The sequence below is a fragment of the Dasypus novemcinctus genome, chromosome 17, assembly GCF_030445035.2.
Source record: "Dasypus novemcinctus isolate mDasNov1 chromosome 17, mDasNov1.1.hap2, whole genome shotgun sequence".
Lineage (NCBI taxonomy): Eukaryota > Metazoa > Chordata > Mammalia > Cingulata > Dasypodidae > Dasypus > Dasypus novemcinctus.
Window position 1 is genome coordinate 88,664,279 of NC_080689.1, and position 25,720 is coordinate 88,689,998.

Genomic DNA, 25,720 nt, shown 5'->3' on the forward strand with positions numbered 1-25,720 from the left:
TGCATTTATTCACTAACCCATTGGGATAAAGATAACATATCACAGAAGATTGGGAATACTAAAATCTTACATTTAAATAGCAACACTTATTAATCAGATGGTTTTACTTCCAGTCTTTCTCTCCCACACCAAGTGTGAGTAGCCATTGAAATACTGACCGTGCATCATTGGCCATCAAATGTGGGATAGCCATTATGTAGGGACATACAGATTGAGTGTCAACACCCACAAATGCAGCTCTTTAGGAACGTTTCCACAAGGGGTTTGGACACCAGGTTAAGAACCAAGATGTGTCTGCATTCTTATTTTTCAAAGACCATCTTGTGGGACTCGTGATTTGAGTGCCTATTGTGTCCTTTGGGATGATGCTGTCATATGTACTAAATTGTCTTCCCGATGCCTATCTGCTTCGGGTAAGTTCCTGAGCTGTGACCTCAATCCAGTTATCATGGATCACGTCATCCTATGTGATGCCTCATGACTCTCAGAATTTGGAGCTGCTCATTAGCATGTATGATTACTGTGTCCTTTGAGCACTAATAACTATATCAAAGTCTGTGGTAGCCAGCACAGGTACTTGGCCTAGGTCATGTGACCACTGAGGCTACTTTATAATGATGGGCAGTTTTGGTCTCTTTGTAGGCTCATGTAAATTCTGGTGTATGCACATATACAGGTGCTGTAACTCCCTTGTATGGTTTCTAGTAAGCAGATGGCTGCGTGGCAAGTTCAGGCCTGTAACTCAAAGTATTATGACATGTGACTAGGTTCCCATTTAGTACCATCCCATTAGCAGTGCAAGAGCTTGGGATGTTCACCTTTGCCCTCAGTTTTCCATCTGTGTTGTGGTCATAGAAAGCAAACCCCAGGTCCAGCTTTGGTGAGTGTGGAACAAGTTCATGTACATAGAACATGCAGTGGTGATGGGGTATATTTGAGAAAACTGTCCCTGTTGTCCCTGGTAATTGTCCAGTCTAAATGGGATATAACATCTGGGAAACTGCTCATGGTTGCCCCCATATGCACACACACAAAGTCAAAATTACACCACAGAAACTCACACTAGACCCCCCCAAACCCCCATGCATGCAAAGCCTGCACAACCTAAAGAGACCACAGACAAAACCACAGACTGTAGTAACAAGGGCAGATTCCCTTCAGAGAAACCATTTCATCGTCACCATGATGCTTTGTCCAGGATGTCCCCAGCTGAACGTTTTCTGGAAGTTCCTTATTTCACCTCTGTTTTACCCTCGGATGTGGGATTAGCACAGAATACCTACCGTTTTCACTTTCTCTGGAGTTCCCCTGGAATTGCAAAAAAGAAAACACTATGAGGATCCTATGATGTCGAGTAGCATCTTCTCAGGTATTGGTGATTTTATGAGAACTGATAGGAAGCATTCGTAAAGTCAAAGGCCCCGTAAATAAACATGGAAAATACATTAGGAATGGCTCAAGTGTTGCCTGATGGATATGACTTTCCAGACCATTTTGATGGGAGTTACAAAAGTTCAAATCCAAGCAGAATACTGGTGCTGAGGCACAAGCCCACTACCATATGCTATATAACCTGGTGCTTCAATTTCTAATGCCTTCTTTATCAGGGCTCTTTTGGTAAGAGAACCCTTCCAAATATCCTTTCCCCTGACCAGTGGGTGATATCTATAATTCACACCATCATGTATTATGATATTTACTCAATTGAAAAGGACAAATAAGAGAAAGGAATATTTCTGTCTTAGACCAAAACAGATGACCTTACCTCAACATTAGGTGGAACCACTTCATCCTCCCTGTCACGAAGAGGGTCCTCCACCAGGTCTTCCAGGGGAGCTAGGGGGACACAGAGTAACAGTCAGTACAGTGGGGTGTGGCTGATATTATTCAGGGATCTTTGCCTGACCCAGACAGGGGCTTACAATGTGCAGGTCCGGGTGGTCAGGAAACATGGACTGTGGAGTTACCCAGACACACTTCATGGAAGAAGGAGACCAAAGAGAGGAAATCATGGGCATCAGAAATAGGACCCTTGGCTTTGTAGTTAAGGAGAGTCTAAATCAATGTGAAATAGCTCACGAACAAGTGGTACTAAAATGTACAATATGATACAGTGATATGGCTCCAACTCTTATCTGACCCATTCTGAAATCCAGCAAAATGGCTGGAATCTCATTGACATCATGAGCTACTGCTTCGCCCTCACAGATCTTTGTTGACTTTGAGTTTCTCATCTGTTCTACAGGATTTTTAAAAATTTTCAACAAGTTAACATCTACAAACATAAAATTTGCCAGTTTACTCATTTTTATCTATACAATTAATTTACTGTCATCAATTAATTACATGTCCAATGTTGTGTTACCATCCCATCAAACATTCAATTCCAAAATTTTCTCATTACCTGAAACAGAAACTGTAGCCATTAACCAATAAGCCTAATCTCCTATCTCCCTAGCCCCTGGTAATAAAGTATAATCTCCTTTTCTTTCTCTGAGTTTTCTTTTTCTTATATTTCAAATAAGTACATCGATACACTGTCTTTCTTTCATATCTTCCTTATTTCCTCAGTATAGTGTTTTTAAGTATCATGCATATAGTAGGGTGCATCAGAACTTCTTTACTTTGTGTGGCCCATTCTATGGATATGCTTTTTTTCTTTTTTTTTTTTTTTTTTTTTTTTTTTACTGATTCCCATTTTGATGGACACTTGGGTGGCTTGAAACTTTTGGCCATTCTGAATGCTGCTGCAAAAAACACTGAGTTTTCAAATACCTATTTGTGTCCCCCTTTTAAGTTAAATTCTTTTTATATATAGACCTAGTTGTTAGATTGCTGGCCCTATGGTAATCCTGTGTTTTTCTCAATGAGGGATTGCCAAACTATTTCCCAATGTGGCTGGCTGATCCATTTTACCTTCCTTCCACCAATGTATGGGCCTTCCAGTTGATTCACAGCCTCACTTATATTTGTTATTTTTCATTTTATTTTCTCTTAAAAACGTTAGCTACCCTACTGGATATAAGGGGCACCTCATCGTGGTTTTGACTGGCATTTCATTGAGGATTAATTATATTGAGTATCATTTCTTGTGCTTATTATCAATTTGCATATATTCTTTCAAGATACATCTACTCAAGACTCAGCTAGTTTCCAACCCAGGAGTCCACACTCCAAGTTTACCTGCTTTGCTTAACAACAGCCACATTATTTATGTATCATCTCCCTTTTGAATGAATCTGACAAAGCTGGCAAAGATCCCATTGTTGACAGCCTAAGTGTAATGCCTGTTCTTCTGAATGAATGAGTTCCCTGACTGTTAACAGAGACTCAGTCAAGTGAGATGAACAGCAATTACAAATGATAGTGGTCTTATTTATTATGAAGTCCTTTGTCCCAAAATGCATAAAAATATCACTTTGGATTATTTTTTACCTTAATTATAAGTGTCTCAATTGATATATTTGCCAAGTCATGGAATGAACCACAAGTTAACTTTGAACAGAGTTCTGAGTGAAGAATTAGGAGACCTTTATAGTGACCCCAATTTTGGCAGCATCTAAATGGGAATATGTTTCTTTGCTGTGCTGTATGTGTGTTTGTGTGGGGTGGAGTGGAGAAAGGAGGGATGGAGAAAGGATTGGGAGAGGACTGTTTAGAGAGGTATAATAAGACACTGACCAATATTTTATCAGGGAGTGCTCCTGTGCAGTGCCTACACGATGACTGAAACAGTGATTAAGGCATCTAGGAAACGGGTAATTTTCAAATGACACTTGAAGCAAATGACAAAATAATTTTATGTGTAAGACACTAAGTGTTTATCATAAAGTTCCAATTCTTTGAGTAATTCTCAAAGAAAGAAAAATGAAAAAGTATCAGAAGAAAATGTAAATACCAAAGCATCTGCAACAAAGTTTTCATGAACTCAAAAGGGGAAAAGAAATAAAATTAAACCTCCCCAGAAACATGAAACATTTTCCTAGCCAGAGAGCACGTTGATGTAGAAATAGGCATGTAATACCATTCCCAAGCTCCCTTATCCAACCGGCTAGTGTCCCTGTAAAATGAGAAGGGACACAGAAAGAAACAGTAAAGGGAGAAGGCTATAGGAATGTGGAGGCAGAGGCTGGACTCATGCAGCTACATGCCATGGATCACCAAAGATTGCCATCCTCCACCAAAAGAGAGGGAAAGCCAAAGGAGAACTCTTCCCTTAGGGCCTCCAGAGGGAGCATGGTGCTGTGACACATTGATTCCAGACTTCTGCACTCCAGAGCTGTAGAAGAACACATTTCTAGGTCTTATTCTTTCTGTTTGCTATTATGTGGCCAAGATTTTGGTACTTTGTATGGCAGCCCTGCAAAATGAATATAGTACCCTTCATGATATGGAAGGCTCCATACAAATGACCATCACTGCTGATTCACAGCCAGTTTCTTTCAACTAATAATTGACACATGCAGGGACATGAGTGTTCTGCACATCTCAGGACGATCTCAATGACTGCCATAGAAAGCAGTGCTTCAAGCAGGGGTGCTGCTGTGGGCTCTAGAGACATCTGGACACTTTAGGCCTTTCAGCCAAACTCAGGAAATCGGCACCACATGGGTGGGCCTTACCTTAGAATATATGATAGCCAATCTCCCCGGTGTATCAGAGTTAGGCTCATTTCCTACACACGGTTTTTCTGCCCATATATTTGAACCTATACTTATCACTATATCCATTAGGTGTATGTCCCAGAGACTTAAATCTGCAGTGTGTTCATATGCCACTGGAGCCCTGAATCTCAGCAGGGTTGCAGCCAACACCTACTCTTCCAGTTCCTCAGATTCACCCAGGATAAGTAACAAAAGAAGGATGATGGACAACACCCATCCCAAAAGACAGAGAGTATCTAGCACTGCAAGCAACAGTGTTTCCTCCATCTACCCCATAGGACCTAAAACCCATCTTAATCAGAAGTAGCGTGGGCATAAACATTCCGAAATCCTCAAGATTGAGGAATGAACACACATAAGAGGAAAATGTAAATATGGACCAAAGTAGATTTATTATTACTCTAGGACTAGAAGTCCTTTCCACATTGATGGAAAGACAGTGATCACCGCAGTTTCTGTGGGGAAGCACAGGGAAGAATAGGTGTAACATGGGGCATTTTTGGCATATTGGAATTGTTCCACATGGCATTGCAATGACAGATACAGGCCAGTACACATTTTGTCAAAACCTGTAAAATTGTGCAGGGCATAGTGTAAACGGTAATGCAAACTATAGACCATGGTTAGTAACAATGCTTCCATATTTGCTCATCAATTGTAAAAATATATCACAATAATGAAATGTGTTGTTAAATGTGTAAAATGTGAGCAGATGAGGTGGGGTATATGGGAATCCCTATATTTACAAATAACTTTCATGTAATCTAAAACTTCTTTAAAAATGAAGAACATGTGAGTACTATAGGTAAAGCCCTTAGAAAAGTTGTGGTAGAGTGTCACTTGCACATGAATTTTCAATTAGTAAATCTGAAAGGATGTGCAAAAATTTAACAGTTGGTACTTAACGACAGAACCTAGAGGAGTATAGAAAATGGAGGGAAAGTCAATCAAATTTCAATATACAGTTTTTTATATATTTTTAATTGTCTACAAGTACATTATTTTTTGCTGTTATCTTATGCAAAAAGCCTACTCTCCGAAATTCTTGAATACAACAATGATTTCCCTTTTTTTTTTTTTTTTTTTTTTAACGTATTTGGAAATCCAGGGAGTGCAGAGTGCTGAGTTCTGTTTGTTATCTTTGATGTCTGGGCCTCAATGGGAAGTCTCACTGGCTGCACACAACTCGGAAACATGTGGGTAAACATCACCCATGTCTGTGTTCAGAAACAATATTTTGATGTGAAGCCTCTGTGAGACCTCTCCATGTATCTATTAAGGCAACACCCCACTTCCCAGTACCAAATCTGGCTAGTTTCCTAGTGTTTCCATAATAAATTGCCACAAATTGGGTGGCAATTGAGAACAGAAACTTATTCCCTCACAGATCTAGGGACAAAAACTCCAAAATTATCGTGTCTGTAGCACCACTCTGTCTCTCTGAGGAGCCTAGCCAGGAGTCATTCCTTGACTCTAACGGCTTCAGGTGGCTCCAGGTGCCCTGGCTTATGGCAGCACAACTTCAGTCTCTTCTTCCATCTTCACATGGCCTCCTCCTCCCAGTGTCGGTCCATCTTCACACAGCTTTCTCCTCTGTCTCTTACCTTCTTATACGTGCTCTAGTCATAGAATATTAACACCCACCCTTAATTCAATAGACCTCATCTTAATCACATCTGCAAATACATTATTTCCAAATGAGCCCACCACACACAGTTACCAAGGATTTCTGAATGTAATTTGTGGGACACAATAAAACACCTGAATTTTTGTCATGGGAGTTACATGACAATATGCCTTTGTCAAAATGCACAGAGGGGTAGACAGGAAGCATGATTCTCCAAAACAATGTACTGGTACTGTCCCTTTAATTATACACACATCCATAATAATGAGAGTGGTCAACAGGGGAAACAGTGCTTGGTCTGCACTAGGAGGATGGCAGGGAAACATATTGGAACTTTTTGTACTCTCTGCACAATTTTTATGTGAATCTAAAACTCCTCTAACAATTTATATCATTCTTATAACAATCTCACAGCACTTTTTTGAAGTCAACTCTTTCAGCTAAAGTTCATAAATAGATTAATGACCAAACATTGCCTTGAAATGCTGTTTACCAGTAAACACAAACCAACTTTTGTCAGTGCCTCTTTCATTATGTGGTTGTGGTGCTATCTACTAACACGATTAATAAAGTTGTGACTTGACCCAGTGGTTAGGGCGTCCCTCTACCACATGGGAGGTCCGGGGTTCAAACCCCGGGCCTCCTTGACCCGTGTGGAGCTGGCCCATGCGCAGTGCTGATGCGTGCAAGGAGTGCCGTGCCACGCAGAGGTGTCCTCCACATAGGGCAGCCCCACGCACAAGGAGTGCGTCCTGTAAGGAGAGCCGCCCAGCGCGAAAGAAAGCAGCCTGCCCAGGAATGGCGCTGCACACACGGAGAGCTGACACAACAAGATGGCACAACAAAAAAAAAACACAGATTCCCATGCTGCTGACAACAACAGTAGCAGACAAAGAAGAAGACGCAGAAAATAGACATAGAGAACAGACAACTGGGGTGGGGGGAAGGGGAGAGAAATAAATAAATCAGTAAATCTTAAAAAAAGAGAAAAAGAACCTTACAAGGTATATTTTAAAAAATAATAATAAAGTTGTCAAACATTAATTTTAAAAAAGATGGCATCTTAGCCTTTGTATAGGTTTTCCCTCAGTAGGGGACACTACATAAACTACAGGCAACATTACTGAGGCAATACAATGATTGCAATTCCACTGTACCTTCCAAAGAAGAAGAGTTGCTTGGGGATGTTTGATGGCCCTTCCTCTTCCTTGGACACATGGTGATTTTGCGACGTCTGACAGACTGGGAATGGCGGGCAGTAGACTTTTTGGATTGAGTAGCACATTTTCTCTTTTTATACTTGAGACATGAACCTGGGAAACGCATGCACAATAGAAATATCAGTTGACATGTTATTGACAGTTGAGCATAGGAAATCTTTAATGAATTATTTAGAGTTCAAACTATCATCCTCTCATTAAGGAGCTTCCCAGAAGACCCCATTGGGTCTAATTTTGGTTTCAAAAGATGTTGTAGTTTTGTGTTGTTCACTTTAGAAACTCAATAGACAGATGTGGGATGCCCTTATGGAGATGAGGCAGCACAGGAAAGCAGCAAAGCACAGTGACCAATGTGTGCTAGTGTCTGATCATCTGGGTTCAAATACCATTTAGAGGCCACCCAAGCCAGGTTATAGCTTGTAAATTTTCTGGGTTCAGTTTTCAGCACTGTCATTTGAAAACTTTAATAAGATCTACTTAATCGTGCATATTATGAAACTGAAAATGAGTAAATGCAAGCAAATCCTTAAGAAAAATGCCCAATATGTCATAAAAGACTTAGAAGAGTTTAATTGTTAAAGGTTGGGAGGAATAAGCAAGTATTCTACTAGTGCTTTGCTCCAGAGAGGGTGGCTTGCCCTGAGCCTTGATGACTCAGGACAGGGGAGGCGTGACACTGACTTTCAGCCCTACATGGGTGTGATGCTTTAGAGCTCCTGGAGAACATGTGCAATGTCCTGTCACCCCCAAATGAGTCCTGTGTGTTCACAACATTGCTGAGTGAAGGATTTGGGTCAGGAAATGTAAGCACTACCCCAACTTGGCAAATTCCAGGGGTTCCAAGTTCCCTCCCCGGAGCTGTGGACAAAGGCCAGCCAAGTACTTGATTCCAGGGAAGAGAGTGGCTCAAATCCTCACCCTACTGTCTGCCTAAAAGTTAATTCTCTGATGCAGAACATGACTCAGTTTCCCCCAAATGGAGTTCCTCTGAAGGACCAGGGAATCTTGTGGACATCCTACCCCAAACTATTCACACTGTCAGCTGCCTTGTACAAGACTTCCTGGGGGTCAGCTAACCACTCCTGATGACCAGTCATCAGCTTGGCTACCACAGTGGCTCAGAACCCAGGATTTTCACAAATAACTGCCCAGGGCAGCTCTGCAAAGCACTAGCTCCCTTCAACCAGTGAAGCCTGAATAAGCAGTGAGGAAGGAGAGCGTCCCATCCCTAGACATAGCTTAGAATCCCCATCTAGGGATTTCCTCAGCAACCCGGGCCTGCATTCCTTTGGGTCCCACACTCTGATCAATTAAGGGATTTCCTTTTTACTCCCTCTCCCAGGCTGCCCTCAGAAACCTGCATCCTCTGCTATCATCCCACAGAAATCCTGCCAGGAAATCCCAGGTACTTTCCTTTGTAATCTCTGGTCCAAAATGCAGATGTTTTCCATGCATTTCAGCACGTGTATTCAGAAGAATGTTCTCTGTAATTTCCCTTTCCCATCTTTGTCTTTCTGGTGTTCGGTATCAAGATTCTCTTGATTTGATGAAAGAGTGTCCCTCTATATCTATTCTTTGCAAGTGTGTTCTGCTTTGGCATGATGTCTTTATGAATATTGTGCGGTAAACATAGGAAGCCACTGGGACCTGGAGATTACTTTGTGGGCACGCTAACTTTTTGTATTTCTTTTTTCTAAACATTAATGCTTATTTTAATGATTGTGAAGTACACAAATGCACTTCACAGGGCTTGGTGGTTCATATAAGCACACGTGTTGTGAACACCCTGACCTACACTCAGAATGTGTCCAGCCCCTGGCAGCCTAACGTTTGCTACTTCCTGTCAGTAGCCCCCAGCAATTACCACTATTCTGACCGTGATTGCCGTAATTTAGAGTTCTCTCTTTTTCACACCCTATCAATGGAAGCACACAGTATAAACTCTTTTGAGTATGGCTGGATGTTATATCTGAATATTGTGGGAATTCCAAGCTGTTGCTGTGTGAATCAACGTTCGCTGTTTGGAATGCCAAGTAATTATATCACATTAGGACATTGCACAATAAGTGTATTCCTTCTACATTTTATACACTGTATTGTTTCCCTGAATGACTACTCAGGATCTAACTGTTGCAAGTGAGTCTTTGCAGGCCTTTCTGTGGACATCGCATTCATGCCTCATTCATGGCCCTTAGATTATATAGAACAAGGACAGGGACTGCTGGGTCACAGGTGCACATGCCTCTAATCCATACCAGAACACTGTTTTCCAGGTGAATGTAACAGCGCCCTCCCCACAGCATCATGGGTGAATTTCTCCATGTGTGCACCCATTCTTGGTGTTCATCTTTATACCCAGGTCATTCTGGCACATTTAAGAGGCATCCAGAGCGTCCAGGATACAATTATCCCTTCTATACATCAATGCAATTGACATATATTGTATAGGTGACACCTTCTGCAAAAGAACCTGTACTGTGGATGATTTGACAGGAGACAAATATCAAAACATTTTAGTTCTCCTTTTTTTTTTTTTTGCCTTTTAATATCTTGGAGAATGAGATATTCAAGTTAAGATTTTCATTCCATTTGTTTCCCGGCAAAAATATGAAATGAAAACACCTATCTGTACTTTGAATATATTTTTGTCATACAGGGTATAGTCTTATAAGTAACACTACAAACAAACCATGCAAAGAAATCAATTCTGTGATGTACTTCAAAATCTGGCAAAAGTTTCCTATGAAGATAGACAGGTCACTAACGCAAAAGACTGTTAAAAGGAATCCTTCCATTTAAGTTAAGCATTTATTTTATTTATGTAGTCATGCTTCATAATCACTGAAGCACCTTAAAAGTCTTAAGTGAGTTGTTATGAAAAAAAAAAAAAACCTAGAGAAAATCAATATTTGCTATAAAACAGAAAGAAGTGAGTCTTTAGAGACAACAATGATTACAGGAGGGAATGAAAGAAGGAGGAAGGCAGGGAGGGAGGGAGGGAGGGAGGGAAAAGTTCAGGAAAAAATGAGAAAAAGATTCCTTGGATTTCCAGCTCAGGATTCCTAAAGTGTCTTACAAATGGTAAATCTACAAATGCATAAATAGTAATGTGTTCATTATGACACAACCTGCATCCCATAACACCATCTGTTTTGAAGCACAGCTTAACCACCTTTAAAACCATTTCACCTTCTGCAGGTCCATTTATGCTGCCTCTCCATTTGTTGTCCCTTTTATGGAAGTTTACAGTTTATTTAGGGTCTGGAATTTTGAGTTCTGGGCACAGTATTTTGTGTATTTATTCAGTAATCTGTTGACATATAGGAAATCCAATTTTGAAATTTAAAATGTTGAAATCCTAACATTTAAGGTTACTCTTTTTGCTATTGTGTTTTCCTTCTCAAAAAATTTTTTTTATATTTATAGAAGTTGTAGATTATGAAAATGTTACATAATAACAAGTTCCTCTTTTATTCCTTGTGTGTGTTCATGAATGAGCTGGTGCGTGATCTGTGATGGCACTAAGCAGCCCACACTGGAGAATTCATTAAGGAGATAGGCATGGGTTGAGCACAGAGGATCTCTAACCAGGCACACAAGACAGTTCAATAAGGGTGACCTGGGCTAACAACCAAGGGAAATTTTGAGTTCTTACCTTCTGCTGTACACACAACTCATGGCTTGCAAGACTGGCACATTTCTTGGGCTACTGGCATTAATGTTAGCAAATACACTAGAAGAATCTCCCGATTTTAATCAGATACTGGCCAGGTAATGATGAGTGACCCAAATCTAAGAGATATTGACTTTGTTTCCCTACATAGTGACATTGAACTCTCAGATATGTGACTGGACAAATGCATGTGAAATTAGCAGTACGGTAATTTGAGAGGTAATCTGGGTTATGTGACACTGGCAAAATCTTATAATGATGAGCAGTGGTTGAAAACTCGGTAGGCTTGAAAACTTTCAAGTACATGCATGGATGCCAATGTTGTCCAAATTTCCCATGTACAGTGTTTGATATCTCCATGTCTGAGCTTTAGATGCAGGTTCAGTTTCAAAATTGGAGCCTCATGCCTGGGTACAGAACTTGGCTCTAAATCTTAGGCTCTAGTGAGACTGTTGACATAGGTCTCTGTGCCTCTGCATTCCAGCTGAGGTGTCAGTATTTTAAACACATGCGTGACATATGGCTGTGATGAGGATTTAATAAGTTACTGTATGTAAACTGTGCACTGGCCAGAAGGAATCATTTTCTTGGTAGAGTTGACAATGTTGATTTACCCGTGTAAACAGGAACACTGTCTAGTATGAATAAATACAAGCACACAGACATACACACATTCAGATTCACAATTACACAACACAGACTTACTCATTGACAGGCCTCAACTACAATCAATACTAATCCACACTACCCAAGGGCAACCCAGCTGCTTCCAGAAACATGATCAAAGTTGAAGAAACATGATCAAGGTTCTTTCCCTTGAGATCAGTTTTTCTCACACCATCCCCAATTCTCACTCCCACAAGGAACTGGGAATTATCCCAATTATCCCCACCTAAGCCATCATGGAAAGCCCACCTATTCATCTAGATTTCTATTATTTTCTATCCCCAGCCATTCAGTGATTCCAGAATACACACCTTGTTCTCTTGTTCTTGAGGCTACCTGTAATGGAGGAAAAGAAAGCATGTGAGAGTCAGATTAGGCTGGGTATCGTTTACACAGGTCTTTTGCTCTCTTAGTTGCTATAGAAAACCAGGTGGGGATCCACTCTTAAGTCAAAGAACAAAAAAGCAAAGTAGAGGACACCATTAGAAAAGGTGCAGACCCTCCCAGAATGTATTTCCTTCTATTCCTTTTTGGCAGACAATTACAAAATTATTAATCTAAGGAGAAAAAAATGCCACTAAGGCAGGGGGTCTTCTACATAGTGTCTCCCAACTGACACCACCGATGTTGAAGGCCCTCTGGCACCAGCTGTCCGTTGGTAAGAGAGTCTACCCATTCCTGCTTACCCCCAAGTAGACAGTACCTAAATTCTATACTCTACATGATGAATTTTTCAAATCTGAATTTGATTGCAAAAGAAAGAAACCAAGAAACCAACACATTTATTTTAAATAAAGAAAGTCAACCCTACCTTTGTGTTAGATGGGTTCTCCTCATCTGCCCTGGCATTAGGGAGTTCCTCAGATGGGTCACCTGTGGGAGGTGGGAAGACATAGAGTAACTCTCAGTATATCAGGAATACATCTCATGAATTTTTCTGGGAACATTGCTTGACTTGTGATGCTTCTCTTTATGGATGTTGGTTATACCAAACCTGAACTGGGCTGCTACTGGGCCACCGACTGCATAAATGTAATTTCTCTTCTCATCTATATACATGATCTTTTTTCTCTGTGTGGGAAAGTGCCAAAGCACTTGCTTATCTATCAATGTCTATGAGTTCATTTTCCTATTTTTCTATCTATTGCTGTGTGTTGAAAGATATGCTGCTCATTAGGTGGTGGAGAAAAAAATTACAGTATTTCCCCCATACTTACCATTAGGGAGGGCAGTGGGTAAGTGAAAGCATCAATAAGTAAGTTTGTCAAATGAAAATTTTGGATAAACCCCAAGGATAAAAGGAAAGGTGCATATTGGTTCATTTACTGACATTTAGAAACTCAGGTTCTTATAACTAGCTTTGGAAAACTAGTTATATGAATGGAAGCAATAGATTCCCTAAACATACTGAGTTATATATGCATTTCAGGATGCTTAGAAATGGTAAAGCATGTTAAAAACCAACTTTAGTACACTTCGTCTTATGAAATGCCTCACTTCTGATGTCTAGCCATCCATTTTAACTCCAAATTCTGAAATAAATAATTTACTTGGCCCTTGCTGAGTTAAAAAACAGCGGCAAAACAGACATGGAGCTGAGGAGAAGATGGAAGGGTACAGAACATTAAAAGAAATACTAAATTTTTCTAATGGGAGATTCATTTTAAGGCAACCAGCTTGATAGAAGGATCTAAAATATGAATGAAGTAGTAAGAGACAAGTATAAAGCTCATCCGAAATGTTGTAGGATGAGTTAGAGAGGAGAAACTAGAAACGAATGAGGAGAATATTCTGTTGAAAAATCACTAGCCAAATTGAGGGGTAGTAGCTAGATTAAGTAAGTCAGTATGTTCACACCTCTTGAGCAGCAATTGAGATTTCCCATCTCTATGAGCCGTACGAACGAAGCTGGGAGCTTTTCCACCTGCCACCAACTTCAAATCTCTCTGGGCACAGAGTGACAGTTAGAACCGTGAGGCAGATGTGCATCATGAAGTAACCATGGCGACCAGTCATCACAGAATTTTCAGAGGGAATGCCTTCTCCATATTGCAAGGTCCAACTGCTGCTGTGCGGCCATTTTCCTTTGCCACCAGCAATGACTGGGTGTTCCTATTTCTCCACATCCTCTCCAGTACTTGTTATTTTCCATGTCTTAATAAGAGCCATTCTAGTGGGTATGTTATGATATCTCATTTTGGTTTTGAATTACATATCCATCATAGCAATGACAGTGAGCATCTTTTTATGTGCTTTCTTGCCATTTTTTACCCTTTGGAGCCATATCCAAGACTTTTGCCCATGTTTCAAAATGTATTTTTAGTTTCATTTTTTCACTGTTAGAAACATTTATTTTGATTCCGTCTACCATAAATAACTCAGGAGAGATTCCACTCAGCCTCAGATGCAGCATTTTGTTTATTTTTCAGAGATATATACATCACACAAAATATTCCATTAAAAAATGAAGGAGATTCCCATATGCCCCATTCCCCACAACCCCCATTTTCTCACATCAACAACTTCTTTCATTAGTGGTGTACATTCATTGCATTTGATGAATACAAATTTTGGAACATTGCTACACACATGGATTATAGTTTACTTTGTAGTTTTCACTCTCTCCCAGTCCATTCAGTGGGTTATGGCAGGATATATAATGCCCTGCATCTGTGCCTGCAATATCATTCAGGCCAACTCCAAGTCCCCAAAATGCCCCCATAATATGCCTCCTTTTCCCTGTCCCTGCCTTCAGCAACTCCAGTGGCCACTGTCTCCACATCAGTGATATAATTTCTTCCATTGCTAGAGCCACAATAATTCTGTAGTCGAATACCGGTAAGTCCACTCTAGGCCATATTTCATTTCCCAATCCTGAGGACTCTGGCATGGCGATGCCCACTTCACTGCAATTGACAGCAGCTTTGTCTGTTTTTTAATTGGGTTGTCTTTCATTCTATATATGTCGACCTTCACGATACTTTATATTTTCTAGACAGAAAACCCTTATTGGATATATGGTTTCCCCATATATCCTTCCATAGAATTAGATTGCTTTTGCTTTCATTATAAAGGCATTTTAGGCACAAAGGTTTATAATCTTGATTAGGTCTCACTTATCTGTTTTTCTTTTGTTGCTTTTGCTTTGGGTGTAAAATCTAAGAAGACATTGCCCTGGAGAACTCCCTCCCACCCATGCATTCCCAATCAATGATACCTCACTCCAGAGTTTCCAACAACTGAGGGAGGGCTGAGTTCCCATTCCGGGAAACTCTGCCCCACTCCCCACTGGAGCAGCAACAATACCCAAGTACAAGGGCAAAGACCAGTGAAGAAGGATGGTCCAGTGATGGGCCCTTGATACTGATGACTATGTTTATGGGCCTAAGTGCTTTAAATTACAAGTAGGCCTAAACTGTAGGGTGCCTAAGAGTTACATCCCGAGAGCCTCCACATTGCTCAAATGTGGCCACTCTCTAAGCCAAACTCCGCATGTAAGTGCATTACCTTCCCCCCAGTGTGGGATATGACTCTGGCCATGAGGCTCCCTGGTGCTGAGGTATTACTACCAACACCTGCTGGTGATGTACCTAGAAAAAGACCTTGAATAAAACGGGTAAGTGGTAAAGACAGATGAGTTTATATGGCTAAGAGACTTCAAAATGAGTTGGGAGGTCTTCAGAGGGGTTGCACTTATGCTCATCTCAGCAGGATCTCAGAGACAGCCAAAGTAGGTACAACCCCAGGGAAGGGTCCTTCTGAGGGATACAGACACACCCAGGTTCTCTGATCATGACAGATGGCTCTGGAGTTCACTGCCTCGTCAGTGGAATTTGTGCTCCTGAGTGTGGAGTTGGATTCAGATGTGACTTCTCTATGCATGCTTCTTCTGTCACTTTTCCCTTACCTGTGATAGGTGCTGGGTTTGGTATATGCTCAGGAGACTTGAATCTCTGGACTGCCTATATGCCAGCTGGGTCCTGGGCCTCAGCAGAGTTGCAACACCTACTCTCCTTTTCTTTGGACTTGCCCATGTCAACTAACAGGGAGGTGAGGATAGTCAACCACTGCACCAGGGAACCAAGAGAGTGTACAAATGCAAGCGGGAGAATTCCATCCATCAGCCATGTGGGATCTAAGCCCCCTTTTGATTTTAAAGTTGGAGTGGACATGGCCATCCCAGGGTCCTCAGGATGCAGGAATAAAATAGAATGGATTTACTGGTATTCTCCTATAGAATTGTCATGACTCTAGCGTTGGAAGAATTAAATTATTTCATTGATGTGAAGACAGTGGCCATGGGAGTTGCCAAAGGCAGGGACGGGGGAAAAAGAGGTGTGATATTGGGGCATTTTCAGGACTTGGGAGTTCTCCTCAATGATATTGCAGGGACAGATGCGGGCATAATATAACCTGCCATAACCCACTGAAAGGACTGGGAGTGAGTGCAAACTACAAAATAAACTATAATCCATGCAGTGTAGCAATGCTCCAGAATGTGCTCTTCAAATGCAATGAAATCTACCGCCCTAATGAAAGAAGTTGTCAATTGGAAGGTGTGTGTGTGTGTGTGTGTGTGTGTGTGTGTGTGTGTGTGTGTGTGGAATGCAGTATATGGGAACCTTTATATTTTTTAATGCAATAATTTCTGTGATCTATGTATCTTTAAAGTAAGAATGATAATAATAAAAAATATTTTTAAAAAACAAAACTAAATATTGCCCAACTCATGGTTCTGAAGAACTTCTTAAGTTTTCTTCTCCAAGTTTTATGTTCCTAGTTCTTTTAAGTCTTTATACGTTTCAGTTAATTTTTGTATATGATATGAGATAGTTGTCCTCCATCATACTTTTACATATGGATGCCCAGTTCTGCCAGCATCAGTTATTGAAGAGACCATTATTTCCCCATTGAGGGTACCTGGCATCCTTGGGAAAAATCAATTGGCCATGAAAGTGAAGGTCAATTTCTGAACTCTCACTTTGATTCCATTGATCTATATATTTATTCTTAGGCCAGGACCATGTTTTTATGACCACTGCTGCTTTGTAATAAGTTTCAAGTCAAGAAAGGTGTGTCCTCCAACTCTGTCTTTCATGATGGTTGTGACTTTTCAGGATAGCATATCCTTCCAAATAAATTTGATGATTGTCTTCCATTTCTGCAAAGCTGTTTATTGCAATTTTCATTGGGATTGCATTGAATCTATCATTCATTTTTGGTAGAGTTGATATCTTGGCAATATTTAGCCTTCCAATCCGTGAGCATGCAATGTCTTTCCCTTTATTAGGTCTTTGATTTCTGTTTGCACGGTTTTGTAGTTCCCATACATAAGTTCTTTACAACCTCGGCTATATTTATTCTGAGATAGTTGATTTAATTGTAATTGGAAATGGATATTTTTCTTCATTTCCTCCTTGAAACGCTCATTACAATCATTCACAAATATTACAAATTTGTGGGTGTTTATCTCATAGGACATCACTTTGCTCAATTTCTTTCTTGCTCTAGTTAGTATATTTGTTGTAGATTTATGAGGCTTTCTGTACATGGAATCTTGTGGTTTGCAAATAGTGAAAATGTTACTTCTTCCTTTCCAATATGGATGACTTTTATTTATTTTTCTTCTCTGCTTGCTCTAGCTAGAATGTCCAGTACAATGCTGAAGAGCAGTGGTGACAGCGGGCATCCTTGTTTTGCTCCAGATCTTAGAAGGAAAGCTTTCGATCTTTCACCATTCAGTATGATGTTTGCAGTGGTTTGTTCCCTATATGCCTGTATTAGTCAGCCAAAGGGGTGCTGATGCAAAGTACCAAAAATCTTTTGGCTTTTATAAAGAGTAATTATTTGTGGTAAAAACTTACACTTATAAGGCCATACAGATTCCAACGCATGGCTGCTTCCCAACCAAAGTCAATTGCCCTGTGTTGAGACAAGATGGTGGGTGTTCTCTGCCTCCTTGTTTCTTCCTCTTAAGGCTGCCCGCCCAGTTTCTTCCAATCTCAGCTTTATGCTGGCATAGGGCTTGTCTCTCTGGGCAAGCAATCAGGCAAATGACTCATCTCTCCTCAGGGCTCCAGAACTGACAAAACTTCTCTGTTCCTTGTCTTCTTCTCTCTTCCTGTGTGTTGTCTTGAGTAAGAGTCCTTGATAAGGGGGTGGGTACTCAAACATGAGTCACACCCTCCTGACTTGGTTGAATCAAAGCCCACATTTCACAGGTCGATTTTAAAAATATATTTTTATTTATTTTTAAAAGATACTTAAGATTACATAAAATGTTTCATAAAAACAATATAAGGGATTCCCATATGCCCAACTCCCCACCCCTCCCACTTTTCCTCTCATGAACAACTTCTTTCATTAGTGTGGTACATTCATTGCAATTGATGAACACACTTTGGAGCATTGCCACCAAGCATGGATTATAGTTTACATTGCAGTTTACATTCTCTCCCACATAATTCTGTAGGTTTTGGCAGGATATATAATGGTCTGTTTCTGTCATTGCAGTGTCATTCAGGACAATTCCAAATCTTAACTGGTAATTTAGTTAAAGACCTCTGTGGTGAATCTAAGGCAATCAAAGTGGGTTACACTCAGAGGAACAGGCCCATTTACAAAATAATGTCTTTCGGGGGTTTACAAACATAATGACGCTTGGGAGGTCCATTGGTTATTTCAAACTGCCACAGTGTTCATTCTCGTGTAGAGGGCATTTCCTTTTATTCTTACTTTTCTAAGTGATTTTATGAGGAAAAAAACCAGGATTTTGTCACATGCCTTTTCCACGTAAATTGAGATGATCATTTTTGTTCCCTTTTTGTCAATATGGTGTATTATATTAACAGATTTTCTTTTTTTGGAACCACGCTTGCATAATGGGGATAATTCCACTCCTTTTTATGACTAAATAATATTGCAATCTATGCCTGTGTGTGTGTGTGTGTGTGTATACCATGTTTTGCTTATCTATTCATTAGTTGATTGATAATTTGAGTTCCTTCCATCTTTTCACAATTCGGGATAATGGCCTTATGAACACTGGTGTACAAACATCTTTTCATGACCCTGCTTTCATTTCTTTAGGGTATATATCTAGTGGTGGATTGCCAGGTCATATGGTAGTTCTATACTTAGATCTCTCAGGAATCCCCAGTCTCTCTTCCATAGCCACTGGCCTTGAAAGAGTGTTCCTATTTATCCTCATCCTCTCTACATGTTATTTTCTGTTTTTAATAGCAACCATTTTAGTGAAAAGGTATCTCACTGTGGTTTCAATTTGCATTTTCCTAAAGGCAAATGGTGTTGAGCATCTTTTCAAGGTCCTTCTGGCCCTATGCTTATCTTCTGTGGAGAGCTGTCTTTTCAAATCATTGATTGGAGGTTTTTGATGTGGATTTCATCTCTTTACTTGTAACTGCTCTGTTGAGACTTTCTTTTCTAGAGTCACTGTAGGTTGCTCATGTGTTTCTAGGAATGTATCTATTCCGTCTAGGTTTCTAAACTGTTGACATACAATTGTGTGCTCTTAAGATCTGTTACAGCTTGCTGTTCTTTTGTGACTCTCAGAAGATCAAGTAATTAAACTAATACATGCCTGTGAGCGTGTGGTTCAATTGGACTGTGTCTGTGAGCCATAGCATAGATTGGGTCTCCACACTCTTGCTGGTATCTCCTGTATTATACATAGAGAAGTAGATCAAAACAGAGAAAGACAGGTGCCATTTTTACCCTGCAATGTGAGAAAGATCTTCAGATCTCTAGCTGCCATAGCTGAAGAAACGTGATAGCCAAGAGGTTAAACCCATGGAGCATATCAAAGCCAAAGAGACCAGCCCTGCCATATGCTTCATTGCCTACAGCTAGCTCAAGGGGAATGCAGCCTGGAGGAGAGGGCACACACAGGCTGTCACCTTCTCTTGCCATGTTGCAAGACTTCAGGTTCTGCTAGCAGCCAACCTTTGATGAGAAAGCATCTCTGATGATGCCTCAGTTTGGACATTTTTGCAGCCTCAGAACTGTAAGTCTTTACCCTAAGAAATTCCCTTTACAAAAAGCCAATGCAGTTTTCGTATATTGCATTAGCTATCTTTGTCAAAGAAGAACAAGATCTTTTTTATTCCTGTGGGATCAGTATAATGTTTCCTGCTCTTTTCTGAAATTACTTATTTGCATCCTCTTCCTCTCTTTCTTTGTCTGCCTAGCAAACAGTTTGTCAATTTTATTGATATTTCCAAAGAACCAACTTCTAGTTTTCTTAATACTTCTCTATTGTTTTTGTTTTTTATTCTCTATTTCTTTTATTTATTATGTAATGTTTGTAATTTCTTTCTGCTTGTTTTGGATTTAGTCTGTTGTTCTTTTTTGGTAGATCCTCCTGGTGTGCAGTTAGGTCTTTGATTTTTCCTTTCTTCTTTTGTAGTGTAATCATTGAGGGGAAAAAATTTCCCTCTCAGTACTGCCTTTATTGCATCCCATAGTTTTGCTTGTAGTGTATTTGTTTTCATTCATCTCAAAATATTTCCTAAATGCGTTTCTGCGTATTTTTTGACTTGTTGGTTTGCCATTTGAGCTGTGGCATATTAGGACCCTCCCTTTAAAAAAATGTTCCTCCCACAAAGTTACTGGTGGTGAAAATCAAAGCCCCAGAAGATGTTCCTGAGCCATAAGAAGGGCCCAAATACTGACCTATATAAACCTACAGAAAATGAAAAATGGGGCTCAGAATTTGGACATCAACTCTACTCTGGACCCACATGTCATAAATCTATTCCTCCATGTCTGAGTGCTGGATTTGGGTTTCTCTGTTATTCAGTACTCCTGACTTTGCTGCAACAAAACAATGAAACACCTTAAATGTCTAATTTGTGTTATTATGGAAACCATCTAAAAAATTAATTTATGATATAAAACACAAAGAAAAAATTAGATCAAATTGATCATTATTGATGTTTCATAACCAGAAAATGTAAAATAAAATAAAAGATAGGTAAAGGAAAGGTTGAGGGAAAATATGAAAAAGTTTCCTTATATTTCTAACTAAGGCATCTGAAGGGATTAGAAACACAATCTACAAATGTGTAAATACTAAAATATGCATTATGACACTGTGTCCCATAACTCCATCTGACTGCAAGCATAGCCTAATCTCCAATAGCTTCTTTACACCTTCCAAAACCACCTTACACAGATCCATTTATGCTGCCTCTGCTTTTGTCATCACTTAATGAAATTTTAAATTCAATTGGGGAACTGGATTATTGAATTTTGGGCACAATATTTTATTGTATTTAACTAGTAAACTGTTATTATAAAGGTCATCAAATATTGAAAATTAAAATATTGAAATCCTAACATTTAAAAGTAACTGCTCTTTTTCCTATACTAGTTTCCTTCTTGGCTTCCTTTTTTGTTACGTGTGTATATTCATGAAATGATCTGGCACTCTATCTACTCTGGCAATAAGCACTCATTCAGGAGAGTAGACATAGGTTGAGCATAGAGGGTCTCTAATCCAGGTGGACAAGACTCTTCGAAAAGACTGACACAGGCAAAAAAAGAATTTTGGGGGACAAAATAACCCAGGGGGATTTTTATTTCTTACCTGCTGCTGTATGTGAGGCCCATGGCTTGTCAGATTGGAGCATTTCATGGGCTCATGAAAATAATGTTATGAAATATACTAAAGTATCTCTCCAATTATAATTAGATTCATCAGGTAATAAAGAGTGACCCAACTCTAACAGATGTTGACTTTCTTGTCTTAAGTGTTGACCTTGAACTCTTAGATCTGTGGATGGCCAAAAGCATGGGAAATTTACAGTGAGATGCTTTGAGAAGGGCCCTGGGTTATGTTATACTGGCAGTATCTTGTAACAATGGGCAGTGGTTGGGTACTCTACAGGCTTGCAAAATTTCAAATACATGAACAGATGCTAATTTTGTCTAGTATTCCCATGTATGTTGTGTAATATTACCATGTCTGAGTTTTAAGTGCATGTTTACAGTTTTAACATCCAGGCCACATGCCTGGGTACATATCTTAGCTCTAAGTCATAGAAGCTAGTAACATTGTTGACAGTTGTCTCTGGGCCTCTCTTTTCCATCTGATGTGTGTGTATAGTAAACACAGACACCACATATGGCTTGACCAGAGTTCAGTGATTTACTATAGTAAATTTTGCTGTGGTCAGAAGGAAGTATTTTGTTGTCAGAGTTGACAGTGATAATTTTCCTGTGTAAACATAACACTGTCTAGTATGAAGAAATACAAGCACACTCACATATATATACTCAGATATACAATAATATGATGTAGACTTGTTCATTGACATCCCTTAACGCTAATTCAAACAAATCCATACCACTGAAGTGGAATGGAGTTGCTTCCAGTGACTTCAGAAACATTCAAATTCTTACACTTGAGATCGGTTTCTCTCACCACACCCCAATTCTTACTCTCACATGGAATCTGGAATTACACCAGTTTTCCCCACTAAAACCATCAAGGAAAAACCAATGGGACTCATCTGGATTTCCATCCTTTTCTATCCTCAGCCTGTGAGAGATCCCCAAATACACACCTTTTTCTCTTGTTCTTGAGGCCACCTGTAATGAAAGAAAGAACATATGAGGATCAGATCATGCTGTGTACTGTTTACACAGGTCTTTTGCTTTCTTAGTTACTCTAGAAAATCAGATGAGAAACCATGGTTGAGTCAAAGAACACAAAATCAAGAGTAGAGGACACCATTTGAAAAGGTGCACAATTTCCTAAAAGTTATTTCTTTCTCTTCCTTTTTGGTAGGCAATTCAAAAATTATTAATCCAAAGAGGAAACTTTGTCACTGAGGAAAAGGTCTTCTATCTTTGAGTCTCCCACCCGAGGCCACCAAAACTGAAGCCTCTCTGTCACCAGGTATCTGTTAGTTAGAGAGTCTATCTATGCCCACTATCCACAATCAGACAGTACTGAATTCTATTATCTACATAATCAGGTTTTCAAATCTGAACTTGATTGAAAAAGAAACCTAGAAAGTAACACATCAATTTCAAACAAAGAAAGGAAGTCTTACCTTGGTCTTATATGGATTCTACACATCTGCCCTGGAATTAGGAAGTTCCTCCAATGGATCACCTGTGGAAGATGGGAAGATAGAGAGTAACTATCAGTATATTAGAAATGCACCTTGTGAATTACTCATGTAACAATGCTTGACTCTTACAATGTGCTTCTGTTTATGAATGTTTGTTAACAAACAAAAATTGACCTACTGGGCTATCCACTGCGCAAATTCTATTTCTCTTTTATCTATATATATTATGTTTTCTCAGTGTGGAAACTGCCTAAGTACTTGGTTATCTATCAATTGCTATGAGTTAATTGAACTAATTTTCTGAATATCACTGTGTAATTGAAAGACTATTCACTGCAGAGTGGAGAAAATGTCCTCTCTTTTCCCAACATTTACCATTATGGAGGAAAATGGATAGGTGAAAGCATTGATATATAACTATATAAAAATGAAAATTTTAGATTAGCCCACAAGGATAAAAGTAAATGTGCATGTTCGTTCATAAATTGATATTTAGAAATTCAAGTTTTTAGTTTTGGAAAACTAATTATGTGAATGGAAGGAACAGACCCCACATATACTTAGTTATATACTCATTTCAAGATGAATAGAAGTTGAAAAGTATGTTAAAAACAAACTTTCAGACTTCTCATCATGTGAAATGTCTCACTTTCGATCACAGTAATTCCAGATTTACTATATAATCTGAAATAAATAATTGACTACATCCTTCCTTGGTAAAAAAAAAATCACAATGGACATGGCCATGAGGAAGAGAGTGAAAGATACAGAAAATCATAAGAAATACTAAATTTCTCTAAAGGGAGATTCATTTTAAGGCAATGAGTTTGACAGAAGGACCTAATATATATATTCAACACTAAGAGAAGCATAAAACACATATAAAAGTCTGTAGGACAAATTGGAGACGATAAACTAAAGAAAGAAAAGAATATTTTGTGAAAAAAAAACCATATTTGGGGGGTTGGATTAATTAAGTAGGTCAGTGATCATATCTCTCAAGCAGCAATTGAGATTTCCCATCTCTATGAACCATAGGAATGAATGTGGGAGCTTTTCCATCTGCTACCAATTTCAAATCTCACTGGGCACAGAGTGACTGTTAGAACCATGAGCCATATATGTATCATAAGATATCCATACCAACCAGTCATCGCAGAATTTTCAGAGTGAATGTATTCTCCATATTGCGAGGTCCAACTGCTGCCCTGTGACCATTTTCCTTTGCCACCAGCAATGAATGGGTACTACTGTTTTTCTACATCCTCTCCAATACTTATTTTCAGTTTTGTGTTTTTTAACAGTCATTCTAGTAGGTATGAAATGGTATCTTATTTTGGTTTTGAGTAACATATCTTAATAGTTAATGATGGTGAACCTCTTTTCACCTGCTTTCTAGAAATTTATACATCATCTTTGAAGGACATAAGTCTTTTTCCAATTTTTTAATTGGGTTGTTTTTCACTGTTTGTTGAACTTTAGGGTTCTTTATATATTCTAGAAATAAAACCCTTATTGGATATATGGTTTACAAATATTTTCTACCCTGGAATTAACTGACTTTTTGTCTTTGTGGTAAAGTCATTTTAGGCACAAAAGTTTTTAAATTTGATGAGGTCTCATTCATCTATTTTCTTTTCCTATCTGTGCTTTTGGTATAAATTCTAAGAAAACATTTCCTAACACAAGATGCTGAAGGCCGTATTTATGTTTTCTTGTACAAGTTTAATGTTTCTACCTTGTCCCGGCCCGCGGGACAGTAACGAGGGCTCGAAACCTGCCAAGAAAGAACGGTGGGACAAGAGACACGAAGAATGACAGCAAGACAGTGTTCTGATCAAGCTGCAAAAATTTTATTGAGGGAACAAAGCATTTATACTCTTGGGAAGGGGCAGTGAATAGGGAGAGGTGGAGGTTAGGGATTGGCTGTCGCTGTTGCTGGGGTAAGTGGCAGGGTTTAGGGATTGGTAGCTGCTGTTGCTGGGGTGGAAGGCAGACTTTAGTCTCGCGCCTTGAGCCTGCACACTGCCTTATCAGTCTGGGCAGTGGCGGGAAACGGAGAACAAAGGAGCAGGGAGGAAGAAGAACAAGGAAGTGGGCTCTGCTCTGGCGGCCATGTTGCTGGCATTGCTGAACTCAGTGTATACTCATATTGACTGCTCCCAACATTACCTCTTCTAAGACTTTATACATTTTCAGGTAATTTATGTACATGATATGAGATAGGGGTCTTCCATCTCTCTTTCGCATATGTATATCCAGTTCTCCAGCATCATTATTGAGGCTATTCTTTCCACCATTGAGTGGATTTGGAAGACTTGTCAAAAATCAATACGACATACATGTGAGGTTCTATTTCTGAAATCATGCAGTCCAATCAAAGAACCACACGCTCACAGGCATGTATTAGTTTAATTACTTGATCTTCTGAGAGTCACAAAAGAACAGCAAGCTGTAACAGATCTTAAGAGCACACAATTGTATGTCAACAGTTTAGAAACCTAGACGGAATAGATACATTCCTAGAAACACATGAGCAACCTACAGTGACTCTAGAAAAGAAAGTCTCAACAGAGCAGTTACAAGTAAAGAGATGAAATCCACATCAAAAACCTCCAATCAATGATTTGAAAAGACAGCTCTCCACAGAAGATAAGCATAGGGCCAGAAGGACCTTGAAAAGATGCTCAACACCATTTGCCTTTAGGAAAATGCAAATTGAAACCACAGTGAGATACCTTTTCACTAAAATGGTTGCTATTAAAAACAGA

The 25,720-nt window shown here is 39.5% G+C and overlaps 1 protein-coding gene and 1 gene segment (V, D, J or C); one reads left to right on the top strand and one right to left on the bottom strand.

Annotated features, from left to right (window-relative positions):
- LOC131274074 (uncharacterized) overlaps window positions 1–22,935 on the bottom strand; it is a 33,714-nt gene extending 10,779 nt beyond the window's left edge. Inside the window, exons 1-7 of the mRNA XM_058279076.1 lie at window positions 22,929–22,935; window positions 22,437–22,461; window positions 12,662–12,723; window positions 12,162–12,186; window positions 7,449–7,604; window positions 1,766–1,836; window positions 1,284–1,308 (exon numbers count right to left, since the gene is read on the bottom strand). Coding sequence (XP_058135059.1) covers window positions 1,284–1,308; window positions 1,766–1,836; window positions 7,449–7,509 — 157 coding nt within the window. The 5' untranslated portion in view covers window positions 7,510–7,604; window positions 12,162–12,186; window positions 12,662–12,723; window positions 22,437–22,461; window positions 22,929–22,935. The remainder of the gene's footprint in view (window positions 1–1,283; window positions 1,309–1,765; window positions 1,837–7,448; window positions 7,605–12,161; window positions 12,187–12,661; window positions 12,724–22,436; window positions 22,462–22,928) is intronic.
- LOC131273808 (immunoglobulin kappa variable 3-11-like) overlaps window positions 1–25,720 on the top strand; it is a 911,457-nt gene that overhangs the window by 404,156 nt on the left and 481,581 nt on the right.